The sequence below is a fragment of the Papilio xuthus genome, unplaced genomic scaffold (genome assembly GCF_000836235.2).
Source record: "Papilio xuthus unplaced genomic scaffold, Pxut_1.1 DF829660.1, whole genome shotgun sequence".
Taxonomy (NCBI): domain Eukaryota; kingdom Metazoa; phylum Arthropoda; class Insecta; order Lepidoptera; family Papilionidae; genus Papilio; species Papilio xuthus.
The window spans coordinates 1,182,498-1,198,506 of NW_013528989.1; the positions used below are offsets into that span (position 1 = coordinate 1,182,498).

Here is a 16,009-nt window from a genome sequence, read left to right on the forward strand (position 1 = left end):
TATAAAAACATATCATCTTTCCTCTCATTCTATTTGAAAAAAACAGAAACAACTGTATTTCTTATTAAAATGTTTACGACAGTGGAAACTTAAGAAGACAAATTGCTAACTCACGAGTAATATTTCTTGGCAATGTTGCTTTGTCCTTCGTCTTTGCAAACTATTTATTTTTACATTTAGTTACTGTTTGGTTTTCACTTTGTTACTAGGAATTCATGACGTCTTCAATTCAGTATAGATTATAAATTAATAAAAAAATACATTTGCACTCTTGTAAATTGGATAAGCACACACACACACATATCACATCAGTAGTAGCATAGAATTTAAATAGTATAAACAAAACAAAACAGTATTTAAGAAATATCAACTAAAAATTAAAAGATCCCTTGTTACTTGTGACTCTCATATATTGTCTTTTAACAGCACCTTTTTAATAACCAAAGAATAATGTTAATCGGACAACCAGGAGCGGAGTTACAGTGTAACAAAAATAATTAAAAATATATATACGAATTAAACCTCCTTTTTGTAGTCGATTAAGAAACAAAACCGCGATAATATACGTACGATGTAAGCTTCAAGAAATTCACTTCAATTTTACTTACTTAAATAATATTTATCTTTCAAATAACGCATTGATTTTTATTGCCGCAAATTCTATCGAAGCATGCAATATTAAGCAATTCGGTATTGGCACTTTATGTTCGCCTGGTACATTTGCTCCAGATTTCATGTAAAGGTAGGTTTTCACGGGTATGCTTACCGACCTCCATCCAATTTATAACTGATTTACCACAACGGAAATATTGTCGTCCCTTTCATTCTCTTTAAAAAAAACAGAGACAATTCTTAATACAAATGTTACGGCAAGTAATACTCACAGTAACTTAGAATCTTGTCAATAAATCCGTGACGTTCAGTACTTTCTTACTTGTATATACTACTAGCTGTCGCCCGAAACTCCGTCCGCTTGGAAGTAAATAAAAAATATAATTAGTAGCCTATGTGTTCTTCTAGAGTATGTTCTATATGTGTAGTGTATGCATAAACGTAGTGTTGTTTGTCTCGAGCGTACACGCCATAAGTACATGCCGGAGAGAGGGGACGTCAGTCGATGTCAGACCTTTGAGCCGGCAACACGTGTCGGTACGTGAACGAGCCAAATATAGCACAACGAATGCTACAATATGTATGCAAAATTTCATTGAGATCCGTTCAGGTGTTCTGGAGATACCTTCAAACAAACGTCTATCCATCCATCTAAACATTAGCATTTATTATATTAGTAAAATTATTGAAATTGTCGGTAGTTAACTGACTGTAGTATCACGCACCGTGTAAACCCGCCTTTATTTGTTCGTAGGACTTACCTACCTTCATATCACGTGTTAACATTCAGTACACCTGTTGAGTCGATATATAAATAGTACGTTAAGGCCAAGTTGCACATAGGGTGGAGTACATTAGAACTAAGAAATTAAAGGAATAAATATCACAACTTAAAACTGACAACCCTAACTTCGTACAATTAGTATGGCTAATCTTTATATATATAATTCTTCTGTGAGTGTGTATGTCACTGAACTTCTCTCAAACGACTGGACCGATTTTGATGAAATTTTTTGTGTGTGTTCAAGGGGATCTGGGAATGGTTTAGATTCACAATTTTCATCAAATATTAACTTCATATTAATTTATTCAAATTAAAAACGTGTAGACAGGACAAACAACGTCTGTCGGTCCGCTAGTATCATATAGTTCTTATTAACAAAAAAATAATTTACTAGTCGGCCGCGTCACTGTCTGTGAAGAATAAAAAAAACTAAATTAACCTATGTGTTCTTCCAGACCACGTTCTAAATGCCAAATTTCAGCGAGTTTCGTTGAGCCGTTTTGTATATACCTTTTAACAAACATCCATCTATTTTAAACATCCAAGTCTTTGAATTTGTATTACGAAGATTTCATTCTTCGGAGATAGATCTGATTTTATAGCTAGTATACCGTATCCAAATTAAAGCTAGATTTCAGATAGGTGAAACTATGCCTGCTTTTTTTATTTTACCCCCAAGGGTTAAAATTCATGCCCCATTAATTCCATTTTGAATACTATCAAGGTTGTTCAAAACATCATAAAAAATTTAGAAGCAATAAGAAACAAAAGAATATAACATTTGAAAATTTCGTAGATAATAAAAAAAAAACTAAAAATATCCGACATCAAATGCCAGTAATAATCCGTTCTATAAACAATGACGATTTTAAAAAAAATGTTATTAAATTCTATCAACGTTTAGAGACCATAAGAAATCATGCAATTTTAAATAAACTTTACATTCATACGCTTGAAATTAAATTACTATTCTTTTATTACCTGTCACCCGCGACTCCGTCCGCGCGGAATTAAAAAAACCTAAATATATATGTTCTATACGTATTTTAAATGTCTTTAAGATCCTTTAAGCCGTTCTGAAGATACCTTCAAACAAACATTCATCCATCCATCCATATAAACATTCGCATTTATAATATTAGTAAGATTTTAACACAATCAACCATTATGTAGATAATTGATGTGCGCCTGCGTATATTATACAAGCAATTATTCCTAAACAATAGTTTACATCTACGAAATAAACTTATTTTTTTATTTTTAATCCTCTGATGTCTACCATGTATGAGACAAACATGCAAATATAAATTATATTTATATAGATAGCCTAGTTTAGAGTTTTAGAAGATGATAAGTTTCAATATCATACTTCATACTAATATTATAAATGCGAATGTTTGGATGGATGTATGTTTGCTTGAAGGTGTCTCCAGAAAGGCTGAACGGATCTCGATGAAATTTGGCATACATAGAACATTGTCTGGAGAACACATAGGCTATCAATTACGTTTTTTATTTAATTCCGCGCGGACGGAATCACGGACGACAGCTAGTATTTTCTATATTTACGAGTCACTTCGAAGGATTCTACCGACTCCATTACAAACACTTTCAAACGACAATTCCTAGATGTAGTTTTTATCATAAATGGTGATCGCGTACTTATATGGCCATGTTTAGCGCTGAATTATACATTAATGAAGAACGCAAAAAGTTTCCACTTTGGTATTAAACCTTTTTGGTAATGATTAATTTGACAGCTCATATTTTATTTATACATCCCAAGTTAAGAGAGTTTTGTAAATATGTAAAGTAGAAATAAAAATATATCTACAACAAACAACCGCCGTTCTATAGCAAAAGATGGTAATAGAAAAAACAGCCACTGAAATTCGCCAATATAGCGAACTGACTCTTACACATAGACATCTACTTTTGCAGTTGCGTTCACTACCTTTAATCGACAGAGGAAGGGACTCACAGAAAAAGGATATTCCCTTCATTTGCGTCCCCTCCTACGCTAAATTACACACTTCACGCCTATCTTGCATTTGTCGTCTGTAATTCGATTATTGAAAAGCATATACCAATGTGATTTTCAATATACCAACATGGCGAGGACTTGGACATATATATTTCTTCAGTCCGTTCAGTTGAAAATTGCGTCACAGACACGCTAGTTTTGACGCACTTGATTATATACATAGGATACCTCCTAATCTTACAACTTCATCGGAACTTCAATCTTATTCAATCTTTGAACAGCAACACCACCGTCGCTTTGGTATTAACATCTTCGACGCCCGCTCAAGACGCGCCCTAAGTGAGCTGGCGCGTAGTGAGCTGAGGTCCACGTCCGCGAAATAATACCAGTCCCACTCACCCTGATGAATGGCCCCTGATGGGCTCGAAACTAGTCGGTGCCGCCACCGGACGAATATACGTGTGTTTTTAACCGTTTTTATATCATTTTATTAAAATGTCTCACGAAAGTTTGAATAATTTACTAATAAATTTATTTGATTTTTATTCTTTACTAGAAAAACATCAGTTATTTTCAGACTTTACACCATCATCTCTTTGCAAAAACATTTCGAGACATTCCAATAAAACTCAAAAATAAAAACATGTTTTTACTGATATAAAAATTCCCCGAGGTAATGACATTTTTTTTTCATTTGGTTACATATAATTAGGTAATAAATCAACGCCGCTTGATCTAGATTAAATACGCATATCTTAAGATCTATCGCGAGTCTGTCTATAAACGAATTGATGTCGACACAGTTTTAATTTGTTGCAATACATTCTACATCTAGAAATATTTCCAGCACATAAAATTAGTAACGTTTTTAATGTACTTAAAGCTGTATACTGTAGTACTAGCGGAATTAAAAAAAAACCTTAATAAGTCTATGTGTTCTTCCATACTATACATGTGTGCCAAATTTCATAAAGATCCGTGAAGCCGTTCCTGAAACACCTTCAAATAAATATTCATCTATCCATCCAAGTACGCGTATTTATAATATTAATAAGAAGTATGATGTTTTTCAATTATCCTGGCGGCTCTAAAGTTCGCGCGATTCGCTGCTCAGAACATATTCTAAAGTGTGTTATGGCATAGCGCATAGCATAGAAGAAACAGCGCTACTTTTCCTTCCCATCCTTTTCTTTATAAGGAAAGGATGGGAAGTGGAAGTGGACTTTCCGGATGAGAGGATGCATGGAAATGGAAGATATTTTCTTTCTGTGCATCCTGTCCTCCGTCGATTTAAGGTAGGCAACGCATATGCCTATGGGCCACGGTCACTTCGCTATTTCAGTGATCTCAGGTGGCCGCTCGCTCGTTTGCCACTATTTGATATAAAAAAAAACTGGCCGATACCCTTTGGGGTGCCAAAATATTTGAAGAGATGTATATTAGATAGCAAGCAGCTGCCTTGTTTCGTTATATCGAAGTGATTCACCCATAAACATATGTCTACAATAATCATCCAATTATCTGGAATATCCACGGAAAGAGGACTAAAATTAGGCCTCCGGTACCGCACTCCTCAGACAAAACGCGGAATCTCTTCTACTTCACGCCAGTCTTCTGTGTGGTCGTGGTATTTCACCGGGCGAGCCGGGCCGATTCGAGCGAAGATGTTAAAGCGGGCTCTACCACTGTTAAAACTCTTCTAAATTTCGTTTCTTATCCAGTTGTTTCTCGCATATCTTGATGTTGACATATCAATTTAAACAACAGCATTTCCGCTACATGATAAATGCTTTAAAAATACTGCAGTAAATTAAACATTGTCATTTATCTATGAAAAAATCAATCGACAACATTTAAACATAATTATTCGCAAAAATCTTGATGGATTGAACGCATTAACTGATGAAAGCTAAAAAAAGATAATTTATTTACTTGCATTGAAAAACAAACCTTGATTTGTTTATATTACTAGCTATCGCACGCGTATCCTACTGCGCGGTATTAAAAAAAAAAAAAACTTAATTAGTAGCCTATGTATTTTTCCATATTTTGCAAAATTTCAGCGGGATCCATGTAGCAGTTCTAGAGATACCTCTTTTTTATTTTCTTTTATATCATAAGGTGGCAAACGAGCGACCGGCCACCTGAAATCGCTGAAGTAGCGAAGTGACCGTTGCCCATTGACAAACGCAATTGCATACGCGTTGCCTACCTTTAATCGACGGAGGAGAGGATGCACAGAAAGAAAATATTTTCCCTTCCTATGCATCCACTTATCCGGAAAGTCCACTTCCACTTCCCATCCTTTCCTTATAAGAAAAGGGTGGGAACGGAAAAAGGACTAAATTAGGCCTCCGGGACGCACACTCATCAGACGAAACGCGGAATTGTTTCCACTTCACGCCTGTCTTCTGTGTGGTCGTGGTATTTCACCGGGCGAGCCGGGCTGATTCGTGCGAAGATGTTAAAGCGGGCTCTACCACTGTTAACCTTCTAACAAACATCCATCCATCCAAACTTTTGTATCGTACTAATATAATGCGAATATTTAGATCGGATCTCTATGTCACTTGGCTTACTTATAGAACATAGTCTAGAAGAACACATAGGCTGCTAAATACGTTTCTTTTAAATCCGCACGGAGTCGCGGGCGACACCAAGTTATTATGTCCATTATCAACATCAGCTATATATACGTACCAAGGGACTCGGAGCCTATCTCAAGATAAGGGTGATTAGGCCATAGTCAACCACGCTGGCCCAGTTCTTGTTGGTTGACTTCACACATATCTTTGAATTTCTTCTCAGATATGTGCAGGATGCATCACGATGTTTTCCTTCACCGTAAGAACTTCGGATAAATGCACATATGAAAATCGGAAATGGAAAAACACATTGGTACATGGCGGGATGCGATCCCAGGACCTGCAAATTGCAAGTCAAGTGCTTGACCCCTGAGCCACCGACGCTCTACTATTATGTCCATTAGTTGATAAAAACTTTTTTATCTGTAGAAATATCGTCACTGTTAATGTCACAATCGCGTCACTAATAAAAGCTATAAAAGATAATTTTTGATGTTAGATCAATATCTTTTTTATATGTTACTAGTCGTAGCGCGCGACTCCGTCCATACGGAATTAAAAAAATGAGTACCCTGTGTATTCTTTCAGGTTATATTGTACATCTGTGAAAAGTTTCATAAAGATCCGTTTACACGTTCCGGTTCCGTCAAATATCCATCCATCCAGCTAAACATTCGCATTTATAATACTAGTAAGTAGTAAGTAGCTAGATTAGGATGTATCATTATGTTATTTTAACGGCAAAATGACGTAACAATTTAACAAAAGACTTTCTTTGGACAATAAAGGAAAAGTTGAGTGTACTTGATTGCTATAAACTCAAAAACTACTAAACTGACATCCGTAGTTTTTGAGTTTATTCCGAATTCCAAAATGTTTAAACTCTTAGAATGTCTTTTAATTAAAGAATAGTTTTCCATAACCATGTCATTTGTCTCATATGTATTTATTAACTTAGGAAAAACTAAAGCAAGTTACGTTAAGTTAAACATAATACGACATCTTACTAATATTATAAATGTGAATGTGAACATGGATGGCTGTTTGTTTGAAGGTATCACTGGAATGGCTCAACGGATTTTGATGAAATTTGGCACGGATGTAGCACATATTCTAGAAGAACACATAGGCTATAGGCTAAGTGAAAGATAAATAAAACAACAGAATTCTTAAAACTAATCATGTATTACATAAATATTATCAAAATATGATATGATTACAAATAAGTAACATTGTATTTACATACAAACACTTAACGTTACGCTCAATTTATATTATATATACATATCTGTTTGTTTTTTTAAATGCAATTGTAATAAAACAAAAATAAGAATCAGTCTTACGTCCTCAATGAAGACTGAAAATTATTTTCTTTTAATAAAAAAATCATTTTAAAAAGCGTATTTTTATTTATAATCTGTTTACGTCGAAAAGAATCCAAAAAAAAAAGATCGTTGAAAATTCAATATTAGAATTTAAATACTGGCTGCAAACAAACTTTCCCCAGCTTTAGTCTTTTTACATTTCAGTTGTTAATATTTTCTTAAATTTTAATGGCGTTTTCTTGAATTATATAAAATGCGTTATCTCACTTTATTCACACTGGAATATTTTGTCTGTAAAAATGTTAATTTTGTTGCTTTGACAAGATGAATATTAAAGTAAATACCACTAGCAAAAAGTATTTACTCTATGCGTAGTTTTTAATCTTTGGCTCGTAAGTGACATCTGTCAAAGTCAAAAGCGATCACATCATGAGCTGACAGCCACTGCAGCGGTAGTGGTCCTTTCATTGGTGACTGTTAGTGTTGTTTGCGTGTTTGATTGGTTGTCATTGTTTCTATTTGTTGCAGCTTCGGTGTCAACATTGGCACTAGCGTTCTGTGCCATAGCGGTTGCTATGGGCTGTGCGATTGGCTGCATTGGTGGTTGATAGTTGGGATAGTGTATACCAACCACTTCTTCATAGCTGGGCGGTGCCATGGCCTCTGGAAATTGTAAAAAAAAAGTTTAATAACAAGGGAAAATTTTTAAGTGGATTTGCCCTTATATCTAAAAACATCTGTAACTTTAAAGTCTAATTTCTTCTATCTCTCTCTAACACTATGACTCAAACGCCTTTAAGATTTTATTATCTTTTTAAATGAAAATCCACGTTTCACATCTACACAGTGTGCTTCGAATGTAAATCTTACTATCTAACTAATATTATTAATACGAATGTTTGACTGGATGGATGTTTGTTAGAAGTTATCTCCAGAACGGCTGCATGGTTCTCGTTTAAATTTAGATAGATGAAGAACAGATTCTGGAAGAACGCATAGTTTATTTTTTAATTCACGTAGACGGATTCGCGGGCGACAGCTAGTAATAGGATAAATGCGAAAATCATTAAACAAAATAAATCGATCTTCATAATCTCAGATAATACCGAGTTCTACGACTAAATGTTTTTAAGCCATAAAAATCGACATAGGAAAAAAATGATTAAATCGATAATATAACAATGTATCAAATCAATTCCTATCAAATTATTTATATCGCTTCCGTTATTTAAAAAGATTAATTTTGTATATTAAAAGACATTTTTAACAGTTAAAAGGCAGCGATGAATTATATACCATGATTCCAAAATTGATGACAATAACTTAATCTATATATTAAAAAGACAAACGAAACTCACGAACGGATCAACGCTTAATTTTTGTGCGTCCCGGAGGCCTAATTTAGTCCCCTTTCCCTTCCCATCCTTTTCTTTATAAGGAAAGGATGGGAAGTGGACTTAGACTTTCCGGATGAGAGGATGCATGGAAAGGGAGGATATTTTCTTTCTGTGCATCCTCTCCTCCGTCGATTAAAGGTAGGCAACGCATATGCAATTGCGTCTGTCTATGGGCAACGGTCACTTCGCTATTTCAGCGATTTCAGGTGGCTGCTCGCTCGTTTGCCACCATTTGATATAAAAAAATTGACACAATCAAAAAGAAAAAAATAATCATCATAAAAATCTTGTTGTACCAGGACCACAGAAGCGTAAAGCGTGAAGTGGAAGAAATTCCAAGTTTCTTTTGATAATTGTGCGTACCGGAGGCCTAATTTTTAAGTGGAAATGGACTCGACAGAAGAGGGGACATATAGAAAAAGGAATACTCTTTCTATCGCCACTGTAACTTTATTGTAACAACAGTGTTCAATTAATTCACATAAATTATTTATTGTTTTTATTTCATTCTCATGAATTTCTTTTTGTATTGGCAACATTTAAATTAGTATAAGCTTTTTCCTATGCTGGAAACAATTATTCATTGGACATTCGTTGGACATAAGTGTCTGCTACCATAACGCACTTTCTGTTCTTATATTTATTATCTATGTAACTATTCAATAAATAGTTAATAAACAACCACCATTTGTTTAACTATACAAACAGCAGCGGTGTGCTTTTCTAAAACTTAATTCTATTAAAAAAACACTTACCATATTTCGGCGGTGGGGGTAAATTGGCGGGGCTGACGTAGACCGTGGGGTCTGGCTGCGGTAGCGAGGTCCGCGTCCGAGACCCCAGGTACTGCCGCCTCTGCTGCGGATTGCGAGTTTTTTGACCTGAAAATAATGAAAAATAATATATAAATAATATGCTTCAAAAGTCAAATTTATCATAAGGTTGCAGCATCAGGTGGGATTTGTATGGCGACGAATTTTACTTTCTTATAAACGAGAAAGTTTAAATGGATACATTTGATGTTTGTTATTACGTACATCTTTACTGAAATTTCTCAAAATTAACTCGAAAGTCACGAAAGTTTTAGCTTTTTTTTATAGTTTTAGACATTATTATTAAGAATCATTTGGTGCGAATGGCATCCTTTCATTGCAAAGTCGAGTGTCAGAATGATCAGTAAGCAAGGCTAGTGTTGCGCCAGTACACCGGCACACTGTCGGATTTTCTTCTTAACAATAGTTATCACACAATATTTATTAACTAATTAAGGACACAATAAAAGGAAAACATTTTTATTATAAAAATAATCCGGGTTAAAAAACCGATGACCTGGTTATTTACAATTAATTTCCTAACCTAACTAGTATTTTATCAACGCTAATCTTTCTAGGTTTGGGTTTTATCAAAAAAAAACAAACACAAGTTAATCGTGAAATATAATAACCAATAGTCTCGAAATTTTTAGGCCTTTCATCGTAATTTATGAATAAAACTGGTCATAAAAAACGTAGCGAGAATTTACATCGTGTTACATCGTGTTGCATCATGTGAAACCGGAAATGCGTTTTACGGATTTTTACGGATTTACCAAATCTAAGAATATTAAATCTATTAAAGAAAACAATAAATTTGGGCCTTTTACCGTGGGTTTCTGAGACCGTTGTCTTTATAAAACATATCCTCATCCATTATCTTTGAAAAAACAGAGTTAAAGAGGTTACAATATGTATAAAACGGAGAATTTACTTTCAGAAACCATCGGTTACACAAGAAAAGATACAAAAGCCGATGTATTATTTGTTTTTATATTTACCATATGAAATTTTCAATTCCATTTTTATCTTTGAGGCGCCTATTATATAACTTTTGTTCTATTGGTGAAAACAAGTGAAGTTAAGTCATTGTATCAAGCGACTTACTTGTCTCTTACTAAATGTGGAAAAAAACTGCCTATTGCTTACTACAGACGTCAGCTTAATCAAAAGTGCCAATAATTATAAAATCCATTTTAGAGAACAAAAGGTATTATTTTCTTTTATAAGTTCATTACTAAAATCATACGAAAAAAAACGAAGCTACCGTACTTTCATTGCACAAGGCAAATAATCTTACTAATATAAAAAATGCGAATGTTTGGATGGACATTTGTTACAGTACTCTGTACAGTCTCCAGATAAGCTAAACGGATCTCGCTGAAATTTGGCATACATATAGAACATAGTCTGGAAGAACACATACCCCTCTATCTATTTTAGTTCTCTTGTTCTACTACATAGATTCCCTGGAAGAGATCGCTTATAGCGGTAAGGCTGCCCTTGCTATGATTTTTTTTTTATAACAGAAGGTGGCAAACGAGCAGCGGGAACACCGAGGTGTTCAACGACGCCCATAGACATCAGCAATACCAGAGGAAGCAGATGCGTTGCCGGCCTTTGAGAATTAGTTTTTAGTGATGTTTTTATAAACTTGAATAGCATTAAGAGTTAATAAATAATATAAGCTAATAAGTTTTTTTTTAATTCCGCTCGGACGGAGTCGCGAACAATTTTAAAGAAAGAAAGAAAGAAAAGTTTTTATTATAGGTAATACAGATTAAACCAAGAAACAATAACTAACATAATAAAATTGCACATAACTATGAAATTAAATTAGACTTAAGTTACCATTTATGGTTAATTTGGGTAATCTAGTGATGCCCACACTAGGCAATGCCTGTATCGTGGGCACCGATATTCAAATAGGTATATAATATTCAGTCCACAAAATTACAACAACCCACACTCACGACATTTTAGCATTTAACAATTATCAGTTACTCCGGTATACATATAATAAAAAACAAAATTTAAGTAATAATTAAATTAATTAATTAATTATTAATTATTTTTTTTATTTAATTAGTAGTTATAATACCTTACCCAGTATTAACATTCGTAATGTAGTCACACTAAACACTATAAGCAACATCGCGACGCAACCGTAAAATAAATAGACAACAACGTCACTAAGAGATTCACTAATAACATCATCAATTAAATCTTCTTCACTATCACTCAACGTATTTTCATTAAAAATTTCAGATCTCATTTTAAAATCAAATAGATAATATTCACAATTAAAAAAAAATCAAAATCGAATTATCGAGTTAAAATAATATATAAAAATCATCGCAAAATTATCACAAACTAAAAATAAATCGATTAAAAATCAAAGCCATGAGGAAAATATTAACTTCCGTGTAAATATATGAGGAAAAGACGACACAATGTGATAATAATTTGAATAAGCAATAACTTATATGAATCAGATAAATAAATAGGCATAGATAATAAACGTAAGTCAAGAATTATCCTCAATTTGTAATGACGCATGCGAGATATCAGCAATAACAAAATATTCGCAATATTAATAGGACATAAACATTTATCACCTTAGAATCGAGATCAACACCCCATTTACAGTTAAAACTAGCTTTCACCCGCGATTCCGTTCACGCGGAATTATATAACCTTAGTGGTCTATGTATTCTGTTCTACATCTTGTAACAAACATCCATACATCTACCGTAAGTAAAATGTTTTTATATCAGTAAAGCACGCGTTATCGCCATGAAGTTAGCTGAAATATGATTTTACATGGAGCGAGTGAGATAACAGTATACGAATGAAAAGCGTTCGACAGAGAAAGAACGCGTCTTTCTAAATTTAAAATATTGTGTAATTAATAGTCAATAAATCATTACTTTGACATTAATCTTTTTTTTTAAATTTGGAACATGTTAATAACCAAAATACATCATAACCTTACTTTGTTATTTTAAGAAAAAGAAGAAATAACAACATGTACATATATAGGTGAAAACTCAATTTATAGGTACATTCTACCCGCGACTCTGTCCACACGAAATTAAAAAAAAGTTAATTATGGCTATGTGTTCTACTAAGGTGGCAAACAAGCGATCGGCCACCTGAAAACGCTAAAATAGCGAAGTGACCGTTGCCCATAGACATACGCAATTGCATATGCGTTGCCTCCCTTTAATCGACGGAAGAGATGATGTACAGAAAGAAAATATTTTCCCTTCCCATGCATCCTCTCATCCGGAAAGTCCAATTCAACTTCCCATTCTTTCCTTATAAGAAAAAGGGTAGGAAGGGAAAGATGACTAAATTAGGCCTCCGGGACGCACACTGATCAGACGAAACGCGGAATTGCTTCCACTTCACGCCTGTCTTCTGTGTGGTCGTGGTATTTTAAACACCAAAATTTTATAGAATCAAGAATTAAATATATTTGAATGAAGCAAATTATGAAAATAAAAATATAATAAAGGGGATAATATGTAACAACGATATCAAAATACGAAATGAACCAATCACGTTAAAGCCGATAACAATTAGATAAAAGTCATGTGACTTATAAAAATCAATATACTTATTGAAATTATCCTTAGGCAGAAGAATATGAGTAGCCAAAGGAGTAACATTGCGACCATTACAACGGTGTACCAGAACACCATTTCAGGATAGCCAACGTCATCTTCAACTGTTTCATTTTCTTTTATATCTTCTTCTATAAAATCATAGTTGGGGTATCCGAATGGTGGAGCCATGTTTGTTCCAATATTGGTTCAAATATTTGAGCACAGCACAATAATTTGTTTGTTTGCCAAACAAGATAAGTACGTGACTCGATTAATCAGCACAAAGATTCGTTTGTTTTTCAAACAAAACGAGTGCTTTAAATTTAATTTTTTTAATGTAACACAATATCACTTTATCACTGTTAACTCCATATTGTAAGTTAAACTTATCAAATGCATGGTTTTTTTAAGACTAAATGATAAAACAACATTTTTGAATCTCTTGCGACATATATCTTAAAACTTTATCTATTGAGATGTTGATAATATCGATGACAGAAATATGTAAGAAATTGTAAATACAAGCTATCATACGAATCTTACTAATATTATAAATGCGAATGTTTAAATGGATGAATGTTTGTTAGAACATATCCACGTAAGGACTTCATGGATCTCGCTGAAATTTGGCACAGATGTAGAACATAGTCTAGAAGAACACATAGGCTATTAATTACGTTTTTTTTAATCTGAGTGGACGGAGTCGCGGGTGACAGTTAGTATAACAAATATTTTATATCAAGACACGTTCTTGTTATCTTTGGTAAGAAAAAAGGATAAGATACACGAGAGTTAGAATCATTTTGCCACAATTTTAATCTACAGTAAATTAAATAGATCTTTTAGAAACCTATTGAAACGCTAAAGGCTTAGTGGTTAATAGTAAGAACATACGATCACGTGGTCGAGGATTCAAAACCAAGCGACTATTATCATGAAACATATTCTAGCATAAACCCAAATAGAGCTTAAAATGATTAAAATGGTTAATGAGAATTGATAAAAAAATATTATTTAACACTCAATCAATATCTTTATCATCAGACAAACAACCAATTATCTTCTATAACAACGATCTAGATTTTAAAAAATGATGTATAAAATCTAATCGAATCAAAAATCAAATTTTCAGATCATTGATCTAGTAATTAATTTATGTCAAACATTTCTAGAATAATAAGGCATTTTTTCTTTAATTATCAAGAGTTTCCTTTGCAGAAATCTTATTTAAAAGTATATTATCCCTTTCCGGTACTGGTGTTAGGATAGGGCGCTATAAGTGTCGCCACAAGCCTACGCATAGACAGGCTAGTGTAGTATCAAGTAACCCTCTTCCCCAAAGACTATAGGGAAATGAAAGGCATAAATCCTAGTTTACAATAATCCAGTACAGTAGGATAGAGCTCAAAATCAGCGCTGGCGTAATGTAAACATTAACTGATGCCAGTGAGGCAATCCATGCCAGGCCAACGCTACTTTTCGATGGCATAATGCAGCTATTTTTGCTAAAAGAAATTATTTGCTTATTAATATTGGTTGAATATCGAACGGGCGAGCATTAGTTAGAAATTATTTATAATAGTTACCGTAAGAAGACACTTTGATGCACATTATAATAAAAGACATCGCCAAAACCGTTGACAATATAGAGATATACGCAATCGTTGCAACTGTCAATTCTCCCCGCGCGGAGTGAGTCACACTGTCATTCTCAAGCGCCATCTTGTTTTTTATTGCCAGCTACAAAAAACTCTCCCAAAATATGATCACCTTTAATTTATTTTTTAACACTTAATTATTGTTAAATATTAGAACAAAAATAAGTATTACTATTACACAGACTTTAAAAACTGTTTAAAAAAAACAGTTGCAAGTATTTCAAATAATTTTAAACGTCACCACACTGTTATTTAAAAACAGACTGAGTTTTATTATTATTTCTTTTGTTAAATATTGGATTTACATATTTTTTTAAACTATAAGTCACTTCAAAGCCAGCTATTTTGAAAATGGCATACTCAGATATGTTTTAAAGATATGGAGGTCTACAAACAAATAAAATGCAGTTAAACATATTAATGTTTATTGAAATATAGTTCTTATTGCTTTAGCATTAAGTGTCTTGTCTTAAATTAAATCCGGTAACAGAGTTGGTTCGCACAATCTATTTTTTCAATACTAGATAATCTGTCAATATAAGATTTAAAATGATTTATGAGCCAAAGAAAGAAGCCCTGTTAAAGTCAAAATCTACAATTCCTATTCGAATAAAAAAGGTAATATTATGTTTAATAATTTCGTTTTATTGTACGAAAAGTACTCAAAAAGTATTTACACCAAAATATCCTAATTAAGAATAAAATATCGATATGTTTTAATATGATTCATAACAATATATATGTGTAAATCCACAGGCTAAAGTTAGCAAGTTTAAAATATCTATACTAATGTGATAAATAAGAAAGATTTGATTAAGTATTTGCATTGAGTAGCCTCTGAAACTACTAAAACGATTTGCAAAATTCTTTCACTGTTGGGAAGCTACACTATTTCTAGGTGGACTTTTTAATTCAACTGCAACAGCAACTGCTAGTCTTAGTCTTAGTCTTAGTCTTAAATGCGAATGTTTAGATGGTTAAATGTATGTTTGTTAGAAGGCAACTCAAGAACAGCTCAACGGATCCTGTAAAATTTGGCATAGATGTAGAACATAGTCTGGAAGAACATATAGGTTACTAATTATGTTTTTTTTTAATTCCGCGCGGACGGAATCGTAGGCGACCGCTAGTTTATTAAAAAGGAAATACGTCAATATATCAATCATGAGGTGTTCCTATGTTTATGCATGTCAGATTTATCTTGATGGATACTGCATGCAATAAGATAGTTATAACACGAC

General features: G+C 33.4%; 1 protein-coding gene across 9 annotated transcripts in view; it reads right to left on the minus strand.

Moving 5' to 3' along the window:
• Positions 1 to 7,665: 7,665 nt before the first annotated feature.
• LOC106116439 (uncharacterized) overlaps positions 7,666 to 16,009 on the minus strand; it is a 37,404-nt gene continuing 29,060 nt past the window's right edge. For 6 of the 9 annotated variants that reach the window (XM_013310337.1, XM_013310302.1, XM_013310319.1 and 3 more), the window contains exons 2-3: positions 9,443 to 9,568; positions 7,666 to 7,953 (exon numbers count right to left, since the gene is read on the minus strand). In XM_013310337.1, coding sequence (XP_013165791.1) covers positions 7,718 to 7,953; positions 9,443 to 9,568 — 362 coding nt within the window. In that variant the 3' untranslated portion in view covers positions 7,666 to 7,717. Of the gene's footprint in view, positions 7,954 to 9,442; positions 9,569 to 11,605; positions 11,790 to 13,121; positions 13,509 to 14,696; positions 14,902 to 16,009 lie in introns of those variants that run through there. The other 3 variants (XM_013310311.1, XM_013310286.1, XM_013310293.1) reach the window with 3 other exon arrangements.